This window comes from Erithacus rubecula (genome assembly GCF_903797595.1).
Source record: "Erithacus rubecula genome assembly, chromosome: 2".
Lineage (NCBI taxonomy): Eukaryota > Metazoa > Chordata > Aves > Passeriformes > Muscicapidae > Erithacus > Erithacus rubecula.
In genome coordinates, this window is record NC_136685.1 from 13,846,621 (window position 1) to 13,868,573 (window position 21,953).

Sequence of the window (21,953 nt, forward strand, 5' to 3'; positions counted from 1 at the left end):
CTTGGCTGCTCCCCTGTCTGGAGCATCTCCCAGTGGGATGATGTAATTTTATCAGTCATACAGTGGGACTGAATGGGCCAGCAGCAGATGATATCTCCTGGAGGGAGGATGGGTTGTGGAAAAGATAAAGATGATTGCCCAAGCTGGTTTAAAAATGGCCCATTAACAGATAATATGTACCAGGAGATAAGGGTCACTGCCCCACCCAGCTTCAACAGATGGTGATAGAATACACATTTCTGGTCACATCAGCCTAACACATAGGTTTGGCTCTGAAAGCAGCTGAAAAGAATGCAAATATTCTACTGTCCTGAGTGGGTTGCTTGAGGTCCTTGCAATTTTATCCATTTCAGCAGAACGTAATTCAATAGTTTCTATTGGAATTATCTGAATGGAAATAAAAGGCATCTCTGACTGCACAAATCCCTAAAATAATAAGTTTTATAAATTAATGCTTCAACCAGTTCAGCATCCAGCGTTGAATAGTATTTCACTCATAAACAAGCAAGATAGTATTTCTGAAATATTATTGGTGTGGAAAAGAGATAGACTATTTAGAAAAATATAAGGAAATTGTGCAAATTGGTCCAAAGATGCAATTTTATCCTGAGATTGTGCAAATACTTCTTATTAATTATTAATAAGTTATTTTATTAATTCCTAGTAGATGTAGGTTTAAAATGCAGTGCTGATTTGTTTAATGGAATTTAGTAGAATGAAGAAGCACAAAAATAATTAGTTTAGTTGTCTTCCATTTTAGTGTTCCATTACTTTATTGAGAGTTTATTTTTTGAGCAGGTTGTTACAATGAATTGCTTCAGGTACCTTAATGTCTTGATTTTGTAGTAAATTATATTCCAAGAATGCTTTTATTTTTCCTAAATTTGGTAATTTTGGATTTCATTACATTCAAAATGTCTCTCATTTGAGCAAGAGATCAGTAATTTTAGAGCAAATGAAAACCACTTATTGAACATGAGACATAAAAATTCTAAGAATGTATTTATTGTATTTGTATGTAATCAAGTAAACTGCTTTAAAATAAATATTATGTGTAGCTTTTTGTGGTTCCTGTTTTTCTTTTCAAATGATTATTTCAAACACCAGATGCTTAATTCCTTAATTCTTTTCCAAAATCCAATAACTGAAATAAAATTATGTTCCAAAATGGTAGCAGTAATCAATATCCAGGGCTATGAGAGGATGCTCATTGACACAGATAATACCATTTCCATATTGCTGTGATGTTGGTCCAGATGTTCACATCAGTTGTAGGCATTGAGGAGATGGATTGGGAAGCTCAAGCAGTTCAGGAGCAACAGTTTTCAGCAGGCTCTGGAGTGACTGTAGATCCATGAGGTTATTTATGACCAATTACTTCAGCTCTGCTGTTTAGTGTATATTCCTACCATGCACAATCCCATCCCCAGTCATTATTTCAAAATGATCCTTTGTGCACAGGGACAGTGTGGGCTTCATTAGGGATTTCTGAGGACTTAAAGGAACACAAAATCCAGTGTCCTGTTTCCTAGACATTCAATGTTTCTGAAGGAAGAAGCAATGTAATTTGAAACCCTGTTGTTCTGTTTATAGATGACCTAATATCACAGGCTGGGTGTATACAAATTTTTATTAAGTTCTGACTGGTGAGTTCCATGTCTGGTAAATTGCTCTTGGTCTGATCCAGGTGTACTGAAGAGCTTGGTTGCTTTAGGATGTGAATGCAAATGGCCAAACTCATTCTACGAGCTTCATTATTTCTGGAGTGAGGCTTCTCATCCATCTTATTAATGTACCTGATTTTTATTATCTTTTCCTCAATAAAAGCCTCTTTCTTAATAGGTATTTTGACATGGAGGTTTAATGGCATTTAAAAAGATGGCACAGCCAGGCACAGAAATTGCAAGTCATATGTATTAAATTGTTCAGTCCCAAAAAGATTGTTCCCTCCTGAAAATGGAATCTCTCCTGTTCTTTTTCCATTTAGGTTTTAGTTTTTGCTCTGGTAGCTTGAATGCAATCATCTGGATAAAATAATTTCTTTTTTTTTCTTTTAGGAATGAATTTTTTTTCTGCTTGTCCACAAACTAGGAGAATGAGAGAGATAGCAGCTAGAGAATCCCAAGAACATTTGTGGTTTTTGAGCACTTATGAAATCTGTATCAATCAATTTGATAAAACAGAATCTTCCAGCATGAATGCCCCTAATAGTACATTACTCTATGGATAACTATTCCTTTGTTTGTACAAGCCACTCTGCCTTTGGAAATACACTGGATCACCATACTGGTATAAAATCTGACCATGTGGCCTTCCATTTCCAAAGGAAAATCAGTTCAAACTTCTTATTGTCAAGATTCTACTGGCTTCTATTCTTCTCTACCTCATTGACTTGAGTCAGTAATTCTGATAAGACTACTTCTGTAGATTTATAACAGAGTATTTTATCTTTAAGTTTTTTTTCAATATACTTTTCAGTTGCAAAAAGTTCTCTACATTTTAAATGTATGCATGTATTTAAGCTGACATTAATTTTCATAACGAACATGAAAATGTAATATACATAGCCAGCTCAAGCTCATTACTGTGCTATTTTAAAAACTTTCATAACCATATCTGTGCTAAAATAAATATTCTCTTTTTCTTAACAACCTGCATTAGTTACAGACAGCAATATGCTCTTGCTGTAGGCAGAGGAAGCACCAATTTTTCTGATGGCCTGAAGCTTATCACCCTGTAGATGCAAAGAGATTGGGGATGTACCCATATATTTTTCCACCGTGTAAGGAGCAGTATAAACTTCATGCATGTGTTCTCCTCTTGGAAACGTCTGTCTGGTTAGTACATGTTTTCTAGCTCTGAAATGCTGCACTTCTGCAAGATGTTCTCAGCATAATTCTGGATGAGTGCCTGTGTGAATGGAGGCGCTCGCAGTGAAGGAGTAATGTGATCTTCAGAATAGATTAATATGAATGGGAGCACTTTGGAAGCAGAGATGGGACAGACTTGTGAGGGATTTTCATTTCATTTGCAGGAATTATTTGTAGCCATTACTCATTTTCTAGGGTGTTGCACCACTTAATGCAAAAGCCTATCTTTCTGCTGGAGGATGGGCTTGTGAGAGGATTTAGTTTTGTACAGTAAGCAGCACAACTTGCTTTTCTCCCTGGTGGTTTTATGGTGGTCTCTAGTTTCTTATCACCTGCATGTGTGAATATGTAGGCCAGTCAGCTTGTTTCATTGTTAAGGACAGATGTAGTTACAACAGTGAAGGTCATCTTATTTGTGTTTAGACTGTGAAGACTTTATACGTCCTGGCAAACTGCTGTGAAAAGGGAAGCAGAATCACAGAATTAAATGCTTTGGGATGGACTTCAGGTACCCTCTGTCTAGCCTCTTCCTGCAAGCAGGGTCATCTGTGGGTTCAGGCCAGGCTGCTCAGAGCTTTACCCATGTGAGTCTTGAACTCTCCAAGGCAGAAAAAGCTCTCCAAGCAGTCTGGTTTCCTGACTGTTCTCAGTGAAATTTCGTTTCCTGTATCCAGCTGGAATCTATTCGTTCAATTTATGACTCCTGCCTCTCATTCTCCTACTGTGCATTAAGGTGAGGAGCCCATCTCAGCTCCTTGATAACCCTCTAATTAGGCAGGGCCAGGATGCTGAGACCCTCCTGAAGCTGAGCTTTACCCAGAGCTGAACAAGCCCAGCTCCCTGCAGCTCTGCTCACAGGACAAGTCCTCCAGCTAACCAACATGGTGGCCTCCACTAGACTTTTCCAAGTTTGTCCATGGCTGTAGATGCTAGGCCAGAAATACTGGAGAAATAATTGCAGAAACAAGATCTTGAACTTGTGTTTGCCACTTAAATGTTTTTATACCAATTCTTTCTCTTGATGTTCATTGAGCAAGAACCTGCCACTTTTAAGAAAGCAAAGTCTATTATCACTCCATAAGATGCATTGCTTATATGAGCTATCCTCTTGGAATTTCATTAAAGACATTACACTCATTTTTCCTACAGTGTCTTCTTTTCATCTTCTTTGCCAAACTCCGTGGATGGCAGACACTTTTCAGGATTAATGAATAGTGATAATATCATTAGTCACTATCTCAAGATCCAATAATCCTTTAAAGAAGTGATGTGAAAGTCAATGGGTAAATGAGAAAAGGCTTTTAAATTGCTTCCTGTCTCTAACAAGTCAATAAAGGCCCTCAGTGGGAGGATGAGCATCTCTGTGTTTCGGTGTAGCAGCAGCTGAGGATTCTCAGGATAGGACACAAGGACACACAAGAGACAGGAATGTTTCAAGCTGCTTCCAGGCTGACCTGCAAAAGAGATATCTTTTCAACTCAGGGTGGCAAGCTGCATGGAAAGGATAGTGCCTTCTCTGTCTTTATTCCTAATTGACATCTGAAAAATCATGTCTGAACTCTACCTTACCACCACTATTAACAGAGGAATTGCAGATGATACCAAACTGGGAGGAACAGTCACTACACTGGAGCACAGGCCTGCTGGTCATAAAGACCTTGAATAGCTTTGTCTCCTTCAGGATGGGGTAAATATTATTGAAGAAGTGGGCAATGATGTGGAAGTTGAAGAACTTGCCTGGCATAAGCAAAATATTCAAGTCTCATTCCAGCTGTTTGCATCCCCACACCTTTGACTGTGGAGATGTAAATTCTACACCAAGTAGGATTAAAACATCAGAGAAAAGTACACTACCATGAAGGCATAAAGAAATATTTTTGCATGTTTAGAAGCAAGGCATGTCTCTCCCTTTCTCCAGGGCTTTTCCTTGACAGTTTAAAGCAAAGTTCCCTTATTCCATGCAGCTGAAAGTGGCCCTGTGCTACACTTGGGGCTCTGTCCTTGCAGGAAAAGGTGCTTTTTAATTTCTGACTGCGTTTAATGTGAATAAAGTTCATTCTTGACAGTGATTTTTAGAAGGCTAAATTATCAGGTCAGCTTCTCAGGACATTTTCCCTTTCTTCTTCTCCCCTAGGCAATCTGGTTTAATGTTTAGCTTTGCTGGAACTGCCCAAGTGTAACTACACATGGGGAAAACTGGGACGTGCCTGAAGTCCAGCCTGTAAGGTAATTTGTGTCAATGCTTTAGGAACAAGAGCTGAATGGGGACTAATCCCCTGTATAGAGCAGAGCTCTCCTGCTGCCAGTCAGAAGGCTGGATTTGCCTAGGATGAGTCTCCAGGCACCAGCATTAGACACCAGCACCCCATATCCATCTCAGGGCAGGGAATGGAGAGCTTGGATCCCCCTTCCATCACCAGGGCAGTCAGAAACCAAAGCCTTTCAACACTCCTTTGTGAAAATCCAAGCATGCTGTCTCTTAGTATCCACTTTTCTTCAAGGGAAACCAATAATGCTTATATCTACCACATACTTAACATTACATCCATGAACTTCAGAGCACTTGCCATTGACAGATACATTTATAACCAATTAAATAAATATACTGATGTTCCTCTACATTTATTTCACAAATTTCTAAAACAAATTAACTCTTTTCTCCTTTTCTGAAGATCAGAAACCTGAAATTAGTTGTCATCTCACAGAGGTTTTAAAGAAGAGGCATTCACTGTAGTGATTTATAATGCTACCCCTGACCTTGGATTACTTGGTAGCAATTAAACCATGTGTTTAAGTTCCTTAACTATTAGGAAATATGTTAGAATGGAAGAATGCTTTTTCATCACATCCTGTACAAAAATATTCTTTTAATTCCTAACCCACAACCTTACTGCAATCTCCTTGGTTTTCTTGCAGGTACCCATCAGAAATAACCACAGAAGACCAATATATCAATGAGAATAATACAGTGGGTTTATTTCATTGCACTTACTGGTGTTTTCAGTTTCATTGACACTTTTTCTGTAGGACTCACTAACAAGAATTACCAGCTGGAAATTAAAGGGACAGGCTATGTAGCCATAAATTTTTATGAACATGTAGTATCTTTCTGTGCTGGATTTTTTTCCAATTAAGTGCATCAGGTCTGTGCAGGTTGTGGAAGAAATAACAGGATGTCAATTTTACTCTGAGGTAAATGGGTGAATAGGGATATGAGAATAGATTGAAGCTCATTAAGGAGTTGGCTTCATAGCTTCATGTTATCAACCTCTGGATTGTAAATAGGTGACGCTCTGCCAATAAACATTTTCAGCACCATACAGAAAGTGACTGGCAATAGAAAAAATATTTTGGACATAAATTCAAAGGAAAAACATCTAAATATATGTTAGTTATAGATATGCCCAATGGTGAATTTAATTATTAAAAGATTCTTCTGTTACAACTGCAGTAAACTTTTCTGAAAGTACTTAAAATATTTTTCTTCAATCCTGCAAGACTTACTGTATTCATACATATATATATATCTATATCTATCTATCTATCTATCTATCTATCTATCTATCTATCTATCTATCTATCTATCTATCTATCTATCCATACAAACAAGCTCACATACTCTTATGCACAATCACTTCTCACGTTCCCTTTGTTGTTAGCAAATGACTGGCAGTGCTAAAAGTACTGAAAGGACTTTCATCATATTGAATTAAAGTCACTCAAAGGAAATTGGAAAACGAAGTTTTTGAGAAGACAGAATGGAATAAAAAAGATGAAGAGTCTTTCACCCCCTTCCTTTTGCCTCTTCATTCTATAGTGTCTCTCTCTGTACTGATTTTCATTATTCTGCTCTGTATTGCCCTTCTAAATCCCATCTACTCCCACCTATTCTCCTCTGCTAACTAGCAGTATGTCCTTTCATGTTCCCATCAAGCCTGGACAAGTGGCAAACCCTCTCTCTCTCTCATGCACAGACTTTTCTCATTTTTCTTAGCTGAAAAAGTGCAACTGTGTTGGCTTTTCAAGACGTTTGTTTCAGATGGGATTTTTCAGGGTGATGAATCAGACTCATTTTGTTCTCCAGTCGCTGCACTGCAGCTTTGATGTTTTGTTCTCCCCAGTAACATGTCAATGATGATATCTTTTCTGCAGTGTAACACCATGCCAGGCAGTCTGATGGAGGGAAAAGTTCACGACACAACTACTACCAGGTGTTAATGCTGTTTTGATAGCAGTGAAATCTGTGTCTGTCACTCCATCTCTAATAAACAGGAGATGATGTCACACCCTTTCTATGCAGGGCCAGAGCATGGACTAAAGAAACTTTTGTGTGGCACTAAACATGGAGCTGCACCACTACTTGAGCTTCATCTGATTCATCTTACGATAAAAAATGAGCATGCAGTAATTGAGTAAATGTTTGCAAATATTTTGCCACTGAATTTAAATCGCAGATTTATTGCAATAATAAACATGAGAGTGCATCTTGATAGTTTGTTAATTGAGTTGTGTGGGTGGTTAGCCTTTTATTTTTATTCAGATGATTTTGTATGTGAAATCACATTATTCAGTTATTTAGTCTGTAGTAAGAATACTGACCATGGTCATCAGCTATCCCAAGTGATCTTCCCTCCTTTTGAAATCCCAGGACAATAACATCAGAGTTATTACACAGTTTCATATGTTCAAATTGAATATTCATGAGAAGCTGTCTAGGGAAAGCTAGGCAAAACAAAACTTCTGTTAAAATGCTATGAAATTTGTGGAGTTAGAAGCAACCTTTAAATATTGTAACAGAGCAAAATTTGGTATTGATGTGATTTATGAAAATGCCACTAATATTCCACTATTAATATTAAAACCTGGAAGGTAAATCTCCTTGCAGACCGAGAAAAAAGTTAATTGGCTTGATCTAGCCTCATCAGCTGGAACACATTAACCACACTGTTCCCAGTCATTGTTGAGAGACTCTTGAATTTACATTTCCAGAATAGGAGATGACAGCACAGTTTATAGTGCTGTCTTCATTTACATGAGGGATCAGGGACTTGGAGAGAAAAGCTTTTCAGGGTGGGAGAACAGAAAGAGGAGCTGTGCAGACTCAGTTGTGTGGTTGCTCTGAGCTGCAGGAGTCAAGGCTACAGGAGCTTCTGGAGCGTCTCTTGCATTTTGGAGAACAGTCACCATTCTGCTCCCATGGCTGTTCCTGATCCAGTGCCTGAACACATGGCCCACTGCTGATTTTATCTCATTTTCTAATGACACAACTGGCACAAGTCCTCTTCTGATCTGTGAGATCAGAAGCAGATGTTGGGTGATTTAGCTTGATGGTTTGAGGACAGGATTTGGCAATGCTAGGTGTATAGCTGAACTCAATGCTAAAGGTCTTTTCCAACCTGAATGATGCTGTGATTTACAGGTAGAGGCTCAGCAGCCAGATCCAGGCACCCCCTGATCTAACAGGGAAGCCTGAAAGTCATCCCATCCTGCTTGTGTCACAGACTGTGGGACCATCCTTAACACTATGTGATTAGGGTACCTTTATTCATATCTGATAGATATTTTTTCTAACCAAGCAGCAAGGGAGAAATTCATCCTATGAATCTTTTGAAGGAAAAAACTATTCAGCTGCGTGGCTTTTTTTTTTGGTTGTTTTTTTAATTTGTTTTTGGTTTTTTGGTTTTTGTTTGTTTGTTTGTTTGTTTGGGTTTTTTGTTTTTTGTTTGCTTTTGTAAAACAAGACCATTCTCTTTGCTTTTCCCCAGCAAAGTGCTCTGTACCTCACCATGTGATTACAAACTTGGGAAGCAGACAGCAGAGAGCAGAAGTGAAGGTTCAGGTCAGCATTAAGACCCTGTGCACTCTCAGATCCCTCTGCAGTCAGCTGAGATCAACTCAAAGCTGATGGAGCCCAGCAGACAGCTGAAGCTCCAGGAACCAAGCTCAAGCAGACACAAGGGCTGGGGATTCATTTGCCCAAACACAGACATCTCTTATCAGTTCAGGTGCTGTGAAGCACCTTTCTTGGCATCTTAAGGGCACTTCAGAAAGGCTCATGTGTTCCCTAGAGTGTATTTGCCATCCCTTGCAGCTGCACCCTGTCTGTAGCTGCTCCTGGACAACTGCTTAGAGTGGCTGTGGCTGTTCTTGAGCAGAGGGATTGAACTGGGGAGTTTCAAAAGGTTTCTTCCAACCTAAATAATACTATGGTCTCAGCTGGAAACAAATTCCAGTGCAATGGGCACCTGAAAATTCTGCTCTGCTGACATCCACTGACAGTGATTCATCTTGATTCATTTGAGAATGTTTAGGAATTTCATACCCTGAGATGCTCTTCACCTCCCTGGGGCAGATCAGCACTTAGGGAAATATGAATCATTTCATGCCAGGCCAGGAGGGACACCCTCACCCTCCCAGCTACACTGGGTACTAACATTTGAGTGACTGACTTCTCAGTAGTCACATCCTTTGAAATATTATGTGGTCAAGAGTCCAGGTGGCAAAATCTGCACATCCAAAATGAATTCCTTCCATGTTAAAATAATTCCTTGCAATGATACTGCTCATCTCCTTAGAGTATACCACACTTAGTTTTGTCTGTTACATTAACAAGCCCCTTAGCTAATTGGAACTTCCTTGCTATGCTGGTACCAAGCCATCTCTAAACATTTTCTTGGGCACACTAGGAAAAAAAACAAACCAAAACAAAAATTACCTTTTTTTTCTTGTTTGTTTGGGGTTTTTTTATTATTCTTTAAGGCATATCTTTCAGGTTGCAGCCTTTGATTCCTGCAGCCTTTACCATGAAAGATTTTTGAGTCATTAAATACTAAAATTTTGGAGGGTCCCCTGAATGCCAGAGGATATGGCTTACTGTGATGGTGTGTGTCTTTTTCACTTGACCAGAACAAGGCAGGTGAGCCAGAAATTGAAGTCTGGTGATCTTTCACTGGTGTAAACATTATTTCCCATTAAATTGCAGCAATGGTACAGTTGAACGGGAGAGAAAGCAGTGGAATTTAATTAACAATGGAAAAAGCTGTTTTCACTTTAGTCTCCTTTTATAAAGAAAGCATTACCTAGAGACATGCATCCCAAATGTCCATCACCCTCCCTCACTGACTCATTTTTCAGCACGAAAAATTCTCATTTTTTTGTACAAAACCTTTTCTCATACAGTGATAGTGTAGCACAGGGGAATGCTCCATTCATTGCCTGTGCAGAAGAGAAGCTGCAGCACTGGGTTGCAGATGAGGATACTTGGTTAAAACCTCACTGTAATTTCCAGTCCTGCAGCCCACTGCCAAGACCCTTGCCTTCCCACTGCAGCTGAAAGTGGCTTCTCCTCATCACAGGACCAATGCACAGAAGATCCTTTGTTTTTTATTGCATCCACTGTCTTGGATTGATGTAGCAGTGAATTAGAATGAAATCTGGGATTTCAGATTAGTTTGTTGTACTCCACTTGTAACTGTAGGCTTCCCAAGAATCAGCAGTGTTGGACTGCACCACAATATTTTTGCCTTTCTTCTCAAAATTAAATTTTTCAGTCTACAAAATGTACAAATTTGGATGAAAAAGCTCAGCCCAGAAGAGAGAAAATTATCTCTGTCTCCCCCACATCTATGTCATCACTATTATCTCATTTACCCTGGAACAGTAGGAAAAGTAGAAGAATCCAGTTATCTCACTCAATTTCCCTTGGTGGATGTCACAGAACATCTTGTGACTTACCAAGTGTCTCAAAGCAATGTGGGGATTTCAGCAAACAGCCAGTTTACTTACAAGTGCTTGCAACTTCTTAAGTCACATTGAACCAGGCTTTTTATTTTTCCCCTAAAAATCCTGATGACAGAGAGCCATGAGCTTTTCAGGGTGGCACAGGTTATCAAAAGACAGCTTAGGCAGCAAAGCCAAGTGTCACTGTTAATGCACTGACACCTGCAAGTCTGTCATGGACCCAAATGTTATCAACCCTGGGGCTATTTGCAGCCCAGGGATTAGAAAAGTGCTCCCCTCCAAAAAAAACTTTGGCATCCCTGTTGCATTTGTCCTGTAGGAGAGTGGTGAAAAGGATAATGCAACATAGTTCTTCGTGTAATGGAGGAGCAAAAGAGAGCTTTGTTTAAAGAAACACTACACTTACGTATAGGGTAGCTCATGCAACACAAAATAGAAAAGGCTCATTGGTCTAAGAAGGCAACACCTCTTTGAAAACATGCTTTCTACTAAATATCACCTTTCTCACTCACCCTTCAGGTGCATAATCAGTGTTATAATTTCTTGTCTTTGAGCAGCCTGGGAAACCCAAGGCTTCAAGGCTGCTTTTTCCCTGGCTCCCAGCAGTATCCAATGACACATCCCTAAGGTTTAGCTGAGAAAAAAATCTGAGTCTCCAAGGCTGCTCTACTTACCTCCTATAATATCTCTTTGAGACTCTTGGAATTTTGGGCAATAGTGTTTTCTGTGTGGGGAGTAGGAAGGGACAGACCTCTTTTGAGGGAGTGTCAGACACAATTATCCTTTGCCACCCCCTGCTCCCTGCCAGGCAGTGCTTAGAGGGCAGTCAGGAGAGTGAAGATGAGAGCTTTGGATGCCTGTCCTGACCACTCCTGGGTGGCTGAGCCAAGCTCTGCTCTGAGCCAAGCCTGCATGCACCCTCCCCAGTCAGCCCCCAGATGCCCACTGAGGATCTTTATAGCTTGTTTGCACCTCTTTTCCACCTCAGAAACACTGTGCAGTCACTTCATGCAGATGAGTTGCATCAGATATGGGAGAGCTCACTTTAATGCTCAGGTCTCTGAGATGCTCAGCTCTCATGTGAACAGCTGTGACAGTAAGATCCCCAGCATGAGGAGGACAATAACAGCTCCAGTGTGCAAAGATGAAGTCCAGCTGGCAGCTGAGGTTCACTCCTCCAGCCAAAGCAGTACAAATGTGCCCTATGTGAGTCACAGCAGGGATGATGTTGTACGGCAGCAATTAATTTGTTTCTAAGGCAAACGAGTCCAAATGGTAAAGGCTTTTGCGAATGGAATTTACTGTTCCAATGTAAATAAGGAACTGGCAAACAATAACCACTCCAGCCTGAAAGCCCAGCCAGCAATTGGTTGACATTTGGGATGCAGAGAGTTTGCAGATTCCCCACGAGTTGGAGAGGAGCTGTGTTTAGCAGCAACAATTGATTTATTACTGTGACAACGAGTAGAAATAGAAGGACCTGCTGGCAGACAAGGGTGTGATTTGTTCCTTTGCAAACAAGCAAGTGGTGTCCAGCTGGCCAGTGGCCATTGCCAAGCAAAAGCCATGGGGAGAATACAGGTTTTATCTCCTCTCTGCGTGAATTTTGCCCCCCAAACAGTGAAGGAATTAGGGTGGTTTTTGTGGTTTTTTTTTTATTGTACAAAAACAGACTTGTAATTAGTAATGTTTCTACAAAGTGAGTAGTAACGGGGAGGCAAAGGTCAGACTGTCTTTTAGATATTTCACTTCTCAAGCAGTAGTATATTTTATCTGTTATTCATGAGCAGAAAGTAATTCTCATTTGTATTGCATCAGCCCCTGTAAGGACCAATCAAGGTCCCATTGTGCTGATGTCTGATTGGGGGCCGTGAGCAGAAAATTGCTGGTGCCTGCTTGGATGCAGTTCAGAAACATCCATTTTTTTGCCATGTAAGGTTTAATATGAGCACATTCTGATCAGCAAAGCACGTAAGTGCACGTTTAAAGCAATCTCTTTCCAGCCAAATGCTTCAGTGCTCCAGTCCTCTCAAAGAGAGGGGAATTTAAACATGTGCAAAAATGTTCAGCTGGGGCTGAGCACTCAGACAGGGCTGTGCATATGGGTCTCACATCTTCTGAGGCCTCCATGCATAAAAGAGAGTTTTCTCCTGATGCAGCGTTTGGAGAATGAGAGAACATGTCATATGAAGTTTCAAGCCAGTTTGTTTTCTCTCCTGGTCAGGTTCTAAGCTGCCCCACTGAACTGACACCATTCAGAGAACTGCACTTTGTGGCACCACACTAATCATTTGACAAATGGGTCAGGGGTGGCAGCATCAAGACAGATGAATCATTTCCATTTTCTGAAACAAAACATTGAAGTATAATAGTCTGAAATCAAGGTATAAAAAATGAGGGTGAATGAAAATAAAAACATGCTAGTGAGAAGAGCTGTCTGATTATAGAGTAATCTTGATGGAACAAGAGAAGAAACCAAAATAGCATATAGTGTTTAATGGTGGCTAATCTGGTATAGACTGTCAGAAGGGTTAATTATTTACTGGGTGACAATGGACAAGCTGAGACTTAGGGTATATGAGTAATTAAAATCAGTAAGACAATGAATACATCATTTATGTGAATAGGGCAAAGAATATTTGTGGTGTATCATTTTTGCTGCAAAAGTAATAATAAGAAAAAATCAACAGAGACCAATAATAAGCTACAACTACTTCATATTCTAAATGTTGTGTAAAATAGCCATTATTTACTACGCTAGTAAGCCTGGAAAACATTGACTTTGTAAAGCTGATAACAGTAATGCAGTGGAAACATTGTCTGGGCTCAGTGGAGTGCATTGTACTGATAAAGAATTGCCCTGTAAAGCTCTTATAGTAATTGAAGCTGCAGTTGGTTTCTTGCACAGTAAAACAGTCTGAGGCTGGCAGAGGTTTACTAAAACTTGCCTTTGCAGCACCGAGCAATTTGCCTGCTCAGCTGAGTTTCCATGGCTTTGAGAGCCCTAACACAGAACCTGGGAGCCCTAGCACAGACTCTAATGAATATAGATAATTTAATTTTTAATGCATTTCACTGTTGTGGAGTGTACAGGTAACTTCCTTAAACAATAGGAAATCGGAGCATGTCGTACTTAAAACCCAAAGCACTGGGGTCAGCATTTGTGTGCATCATTATCAATGAAATCAGTAAAGTGAGGCACTGAAAAAGAGGATTTTTGTAGGGATGTACAGCATAGCATTCAGTCTTTCTTTTCATTTTGATATTTCATTTTTAAACAAATTTGTCTACTTAGACTCCGCTAAAGATTTCCCTTCCTTTCCACTTCTATTATATATCTTTAACTGACCAGGATGATTTAGCAGTACTTCACTGTCTGCATGCTAAAAAGATATTCAGGGTAATCTTTACATGGGAAGACAAAAAACAACTTTAAACCACTGGTAGCTTTCTCACCTATATACAAAAGCAACAAGAAAAGAAACAATTACATGACACAGCTTCTCCGGGAGCTCTCCGACCTTTCCATCATTTTTATTTTCCTCTTAGTAATTTACACAAGCTTGCCTTGTACATTAGCCTGGCTCACTTGGCTCCATCATTCCCTATAAAATTCCTAAGGCAGAGAAAGCTCCCATTGAATTCAAGCCTAATACGGTTCATTGCAGGAAGAGAAACCAATTTTGGTTTTAGTGAGATATCTACAGCTGAAGCAAGTGTATTTAAGATACATTGTCCTGAGCTGACTTTCACACTAGTGTTATGTCCCTGCAATTTCCAGTGAAGTTTGGCTCATACCAGGCAGTGCAGAATTTATTACCCACATCATTAAGGACCCTCTGCCTCAAAGGGACAGTGTCTTGTGAAAGCTGGTGTGGAAGGAAACACTGATATTCCCAAATGGACAGTCTAGGTAAAATAGTTGAATGGAGAGAGAGCCAGTTCCTCAGAATCCTGGGTGGGTAACAAGTGCATTCTCCTGTGCATGTGCCTAGTAACTGTTCTGCCTGTGCAAGTAAGGAATTGTAAAGTTTTTTGATGGATATAGGACTGAGGGCTGCATTGAAAGGGAGGAGTAGCTAATTCTGCCTAGCATAATTCACAGGGGACTCTGTTCTCTTTGTTTGAGCATATCTAGCAATGCAGATGTGGCTGAGAGAGGGTTGTGGGGTTTTTTCACAGAAACACAGAATATTCTCAGTTGCAAGAGACCCACAAGGATCATCAAGCCCAACTATTAAGTGAAAGGCCCATATGGGGATCAAACCCTCAACCTTGGCATTATTAGCACCCTGCTCTGACCAACTGAGTTAATCTCAGTGGATTTGTGTCTTCTAGTATAGTTAGTTGTAAATTTCTATTCTTTAATATCTAATTTTTATTTGAATGTTCTGTTTAAACATACATATATTTGTGGGGCTTTTATCCAGTCTCAGGTGAGCATTTTGGGTAGTTGTTTGAAAAATCCATGTATAGAGAATATCTGAGACTAAAAAAGTCTTGGTTTCTCCTCTTTAGCATTTTTATCATCTGCATTCAAAGAGTACTTTAGGCAAAAAGAAATCTGCCCAAAGGGTTACTGAAACAGCATCACTGTCAGCTTCACCTGAAGAAGTGATGAGTTCCCTTAGCACAGTGAGTGCCAGATGGGCCATGATGCCTGGTGCTCAGCCCTCCTTCTCTTTGATAGGAGCTGGCTCTGCCTCCACATGTTCACATTCCCCTGGACCCATGCACAGACCAGAGGCCATTTCAATTAACCTGGTGTGGCACTGCCACACCTGCAGGACTGAGAGGCTCTCCCATATGCATGACAGCAGGAAACAGTGGTGTTCTACTATTTCCCATCATTTTGTTGTTTTTTTAAAATCTCTCCAAATAACAGACACATGTCAATCCAGCAATAAAACCCCAGCTGCTGATGGCTGTTTCTGCCTGAACCTGAGCCTGTCTCCACAGTGGAGGCTGTGACATGCCAGCCAGAGCGTGGTGTGGGCTGATGTGTAAAACACCTATCACTTCCCTGAGATTAATGCTGTGTGCCACTAAATATTCCAGCCACCTCCCACATTTCTAGAAGCAATTTCTACTCTATTAAGTTCTACTGCTTATGGTGCCCAGGAAGCCAGAAACAGGCTTCATTTTACCTACAGTTTAGCAATTGTCACCAATCTACCATTGGGTGTGTTATTAAATTAAGACTATTGAATCAGATTCTGCTGGCAGCTATTTGATGTCAAATCTGGATTAATCCTGAATTTAAAACTCTGATTGATGTTATTTGGGAATGAAAAGTTTTCAATTCAAGATGTATACATCTGTGGGTCCAAAGGAGAGTTCTTGTGCAGCAAGAGTAAGGAGAGATCCAGGTGGTTTATTGAGATTTTTCTGCACTTGGATGTATCCTGGCTGTCCCAGTCCCAGTTCCTAGGGGAAGGGTATTAAATACTAGGGACAGGGCTCCTCTGAGAGACAGTTGTGCTACAGTTTCCCATGTGTGTCTGGAGATGCTCTCACTTGGAATGGCTTGCATTCATCAATTTAATTGCATAGACTCAGCCAAAGTACCCACAAAGTGCTTGGGAAGAGCTGGATGTGGGGAAAGCACTGCTGGGTTGAGAGGTGCAGCATGTGCCCACTTCATTCAGAGCACAGAAATGAAACCTGCAATAGGCATGGGGCAATTTCCCCTTTGGAAAAACTTCAGAGCTTGTCCCAGATTTGGACTTGAGAAACTCCTGTGTCAAAGATTGGGAATGCCAGAGCCTTTGGATTGTGCTGCTTACTCTCTGAGAAAGGGTTGCTTTAACCCTCTCTTCCCACCCCCAAGACTTCCAGATTTTTAAATCCTTTTCTTTTTTTAGACTACCTTGTAATAAAGGAAAAGCAGCTGGGTTGTGTAGAATATTAAAACAATAGAAAACAAACAACCCTTAGGTTACTCAGTTCTTTAAAGTGCAGAGCCTTCTGTCCAGCCCTAATTCCAAAGCCAGTCATTTATGGTAGTCTCCTGATCTGCAAGTGGTGTTCCCCCCAGGGACCCAGAAAGTCTCTTGTTCTGCACCATCAGGATTACCTGCTCCACTCCAGTCTCACCGTGTGCTGTCAGCCTGCCCTCTCCTTCCACCACTGCCCTGATCCTGCAGCATTTCCACGCCATGAGCAAGGCAAAAAGGCAGGAATCCATCCTGCCCACACATAGCCTTTTAAGAACACAAGACTTATAGCAACAAATCCAACAAATAAGGTCCCTAGTGCAGCAAGACACACTGAGACCTGTCTGAGTTAGAGCAGCACCAAGGTTATCTCAAAACTCTCTTCACACTGCCAGAGCATAGGCAGAGACCAGTGCTCAAAGGCATAACTCCCTGGAGAAATTAGCCCATAAACTTATTTCTTATAAAATAAGCTTATTTTTATTTAATGTCAGGTTAAATAAATCACAAAGCACAGCAGTGAGGATTTAGCACTGCAGTGCTAAACCATATTACTTAGAATTAACACAGTGCTTTCCTCATTCAGGAAAATGCCTTTGTTAACTTAATTCACTCTCAGCTACCCTTTGCATGTCACAAGCGAAGTCAGAAGCATTTAACATTCCTGCTGATAGATCAGGTTGGACTCACACACCTTTGCTAGTTTCCCTCTTCTCCCACCCTCAGCATCCCAGCTGAGTCAATTTTGGTGGTTTGCAGCCCATACTTGTGACCTGGAAGCCCTAATCAGTGCAAGGGACAGGATCCTGTCCCTTAGATGAGAGCCAGCTCTGGTCCTGGCCAGGCAGCCAGGACAGGAGCTGGGGCTGTTGGCAAGCAAGGAACAGGTCTCAGAGTGAGACAGAGTGAGAGCAGTTCTAGAGGTTGAGAGCTGGGATGTGGAGAGCAGGATGGGGCTGAAGGAGGTGCTTATAGGAGCTGTTTGTTTTAGGCAGGAGAGAATTTGGGACAAATGCTGGTGGAAGGATTTGGGTAAGGAAATGTTTAGGCATTGTTTGAATTATCTTACTTGACGGAGGTATGTAAGGAAGGGCATGGTAACAGGCTGGGGAAAAGGACATTAGGTCAGGCACAGGACTGTGGCATGGGGATACCTAGTAGGTGTGAGCAGTTTGAGGTCTGAGGGGTAATGCTGGGAAAGGCTTTCAACCTAGGGAAGCCAGGGCTGATTTCCATGCTGGGAGAGGTTCAGGGTGGGGGATGCTCCTGAGGAGCAGCAGCCTCTCACTGCTCACCTGCCCAGCCCCTACATGCCACCCCTGCTCCCCGCTCCCAGCAGGGCAGGGCTCTCCCCAACCCTGCATACCACTCTGCCAGGGAAAAGGGACAAACAAGGTGCCAGAAAAGAGCACAGAAGTGCACAGAGCACCCCTCCAGTCACTGCTCCTGTGGGGTGGATGCCATGGACCCACTGCTTACCCACATCCCAGGAAAAAAGTCCCAAAGACCTGCAGAAGGATCTTGGGCACGATGTGCCCAGGGGTAGGCCATGGCTGATGTTGCTGCATTTCACCCAGGCAAGGGGCTGTGCAGCACAGAAGGGAACAAATAAAGACAGCTACCCTAGCCCTTAAAACATTTGGGATCCTGCTTCTGATTCATGTAAATATGTCTGTGTGCCAGTGCTCCCCTTCCCTCCAAGCTGACATAACTCCTAGTTTCAGTGGATTTCTCTGGTACACACCAGACCTACTACACATACAATTTTTACACCAACCAAATTTAGACTTATATAGATGGCACTTGCTTTTGAAAAGGATAGTACTTACACACTGGTGTTGATTAATTAGTATATTAATTATTGAAGAAGATACTGATTAGTGCCTACTACTTCTGTAACTAACATTTACAAAGTTTGCACTTATTGTAGGGGAATCGTGTTATTTTAAAAACTAAACTAATATTGTGTTTATTCAGCTAGATATTTTTTACCATAAATCAATTGGAGACTATACTATTTTGTTAACTTTCTGGGTACTTACTTTGAAGGAGTTGAAGTTTCTTATTTAGAATTATTCAATTTAACTTCCTTATAAACTTCCCTGGATTTAGTAGAGAATTAAAAAGATCATGATTTAACTTACAGTTTTAAAAAGGTACTTAATTATAAATCCTTCCTGAAAGATCCCTGCATATATAAAACATGTTGTAATTAATAGCTAGAACAAATATTTTTAAATTTGCTCCTTAAAATACATTGAGTCTGTTCTGCATCTCTGCTCAAAATATAATTTCATGTCCCATTGAAAATTACACTTTCTGGAAAGAGGAAAAGAAACCTATCCAAAAAGTTGACCCCAAAGTACATTTTATAAAACAAAGTCATTTATTCACTCCAATATTCTGCACACAGCATATGCTGATACTTTCAGTGTCTCTAGGCTCAAACTGCTTCTAATATTTTGCTGTAAGCTTGAATCTAATACAAGTGAGAGGCTGTTTTAATTTTCTTTTAAGGAGCAGTTCCCCTAGCTGCAAAGGCATTGAAGAGCCTGGAAGACACAATCTGTGCGATGCTGCTCTTTATTGTCACAGGTACAAAGTTCTGATGTGGCAATGTTGCACATTCGGGTCATTGAACATTTATGGATCAGGGAGGACTTTTGAATCTCCGAAATGGTTATGAATGTTTTTGTCAGAACACACTCAATATAAGCAGTCTGATCTCAGTGGAGTTCTGCTGTTTTATTTTGGGTTAATAACAGTAAAGTCTTACCAACTGTTGATGGAGAAGCCATGGGGTTAATTTATATTCATGTTGGAAAAGCAAAGCAGTGCTCCCTCCCAACTCTGACAGATCTGTGAGTCCCTTCCATAGCTGATTGTCAGGTTGTCCCAATCTGTAGCTTAGTGCTGACAACAGCTCACAGTTTATTTGCAGCTTTGAAGCCTGGTCCTATAGTGTTTTTCTTCTGACAGGAGATGAATAAAGGTGTCACTGTGGGAGACTTTTATCCGGCTGCTATAAAAAGGACTCTCTTTGCCTTCTCTTGAAGGATCCTCTAGTTCACTTCTGGAGCCTGCAGCTTTCCCCTCAGCAGAATTTAGTTCCATCAGCTCCAATTCGTGTTTGGCAGCTGTTTCTAAAACTCTCTGCTTGTTGTAATACCTGACAAAGTTGTTAATGATGGGATGGATGGGGAGGGCAATTGCTATCACTCCACAAAGAAAACTGATGGCAGCATTCAGTTTTCCTAGTGTTGTTTTAGGGTAAATGTCTCCATATCCAACTGTGGTCATGGTAATGATTGCCCACCAAAATGACTGAGGGATGCTTTTAAATAAAGTTTCAGGGTGACTCTGTTCCATGGTATAACCTAGGGCAGAAAAGACAAAGATTCCAACAGCTAAGTACATGAGGAGCAGCCCAAGCTCCTTAAAGCTGCGTTTCAGGGCATAGGTTAGGGTCTGGAGCCCTGAGGAATGGCGTGCAAGCTTGAAAATCCTTGCGATCCTCATGATGCGCAGTGCCTGGACAGCCTGCTGCACATTGCTCAGCTCCATCAGCTTGGCTCCCAGGTGGGTCAAGGTCAGGCTGACGTAGAAAGGAAGTATTGCTAGCACATCAACAATGTTCATGAAAGAAAGGGCAAAGTGGAGTTTGTTGGGAGAGGAGATGAGCCTCAGCACGTACTCCATGGTAAACCAGCCTATGCAGGCGGTCTCGATGCTCTCCAGGGTCGGGTGCTCCATACGGTTCCCCTCTGCATCTACCACCTGCAGGTCTGGGATGGTCCCCACACACATCACGACAGAGGAGGTCAAAATAAACAGGAAAGACAGGACAGCAATCACTCTAGCTGGATAGGATGATTCTGGCTTCTCCAGAAATTTCCAGATGCACTTTTGGCACTTTTTCCAGCGACTTTCTGAGGCATCTATTCCCAAGTCGTCCAGAATGAGTTGCACCCTTCGGGCTATTTCTTCCAGTTCCTCCTTTTTTTCACTTAGATGAGCTTTGCAGCAGTCATCCAAAAATTTCAGATCCACTTTCCAAAATTCCATTTCATTCTTGAAACATATGGGGCATATTCCTTTCTTCATGTGAATTTCCCCAAAGTAGTACACGTCAATAATGCATTTGAAAGCATCTGGATCTCTGTCAAAGTAAAACTCTCTCTTTCCAGGATCATAGTCATCACAGAGGGAGAATATGCTATCGTATCCCCCCGATAAACAATTGACCAGCTCTGCCAGCCGTGTTTCTGGGTACTGGTTCAGGTTATCTCCATAGAACACCTGCCTTACCCCACCGACATTGACTACAATCTCCATTTCTTCACTTTTTTCTGATCCATCAGTGTCCACATCTGGAAACCTAGAGTCACCTGCCATTTTATAACAGTGGATTTTGGTTGATTTTTAGCCCGTTGTTTGATTTCACAGATTTGTGGTTTCAATCTGTCATGAAAGCAGATCAGCACTGAGCCAGGCCGGTTACAAATGTCACCAAACTGACCCGGAGTCCTGGTGGGAAAGGTTACTGATAGAAACCTGCGGTCGGGAAAGCCTGGTGAGGAATGCAACAAGCTGCAGGGAAAAGACAAGTCATCGAGCTGCTGTGCCTGCAAGCAGGGTGTTAGAAAGCTCCAGCAGACTGGAAAGAGAAGAAACCATTTCATAAAACTCACCACTCTGTTCAGTGCTCTAGAGTCTTTTCGGGTCCCATTGTGTCCCTACCAGTGATCTCTGTTCACAGCTGGAGGTGTCGGCAGGGGGATGAGTCCTGGGCTCTGCTTGAGGAGCAGGGGCAGCTCTCAGGCACAGCCGGCGGGGCGAGCCCGCGGGAGCCGCCGCTGCTCCTTCGCTCTCGGATCTCCCTCGAAAGCTGCTTTGGAATTCTGCTTCTCTCTCCGTTTTCTGTTTACTTTAAGGTCTTCCGGAGTTCATCTGCTGACTCTCGCACATAGTCAGTCGGTGCGAACAGGCAGAGGAGAAACTTGTGCTTGTTTTCCCTTCGCTGTTTCCCCGCACAATAGGGAGCCCCGGCTGCCAGGAGTCCTTTCCAAACTCTACCCTCTCCTGGTGGAACGCAGCAAAGCACCAGCTGCACTCGAAGCACTTCGCAGCTATTTATACGCCTGCCCAGCGCTACAATCATGTGTTTCTATACTGCCAGGAACTTTAAGGAGTTTTAAAGACATTTTTTTAAATCACATGCAAAGCTTAATAGTGTATAAAGTCATTCAGAACTGCAAAGAATCACACCGACATTTTCTCCAATTAGAAACCAGAAGAAGCAATATTGTGTTTTGGGAATAAACATATGGCATAAATCTTGCTCTCAGTGAGACTGGAGCAACTCTAGAGCATCTCTGTCCTGTGTCAGTTAATGTGGATTTGTACT

General features: G+C 41.4%; 1 protein-coding gene across 1 annotated transcript; it reads right to left on the bottom strand.

Annotated features, from left to right (window-relative positions):
• Positions 1–18,919: 18,919 nt before the first annotated feature.
• Positions 18,920–21,623, bottom strand: KCNF1 (potassium voltage-gated channel modifier subfamily F member 1). Its single transcript, XM_079330208.1, has 2 exons — positions 21,238–21,623; positions 18,920–21,136 (listed from the first exon to the last, which is right to left on the bottom strand). Exon 2 carries the CDS (start codon positions 20,939–20,941, stop codon positions 19,478–19,480), a length of 1,464 nt encoding a protein of 487 aa, XP_079186334.1. The 5' UTR covers positions 20,942–21,136; positions 21,238–21,623; the 3' UTR covers positions 18,920–19,477.
• Between the last annotated feature and the right edge of the window lie 330 nt (positions 21,624–21,953).

Bases quoted from the DNA above. Each gene is read 5' to 3' on its own strand.
- KCNF1 (XM_079330208.1), bottom strand. From the start codon at position 20,941: ATGGCAGGTGACTCTAGGTTTCCAGATGTGGACACTGATGGATCAGAA.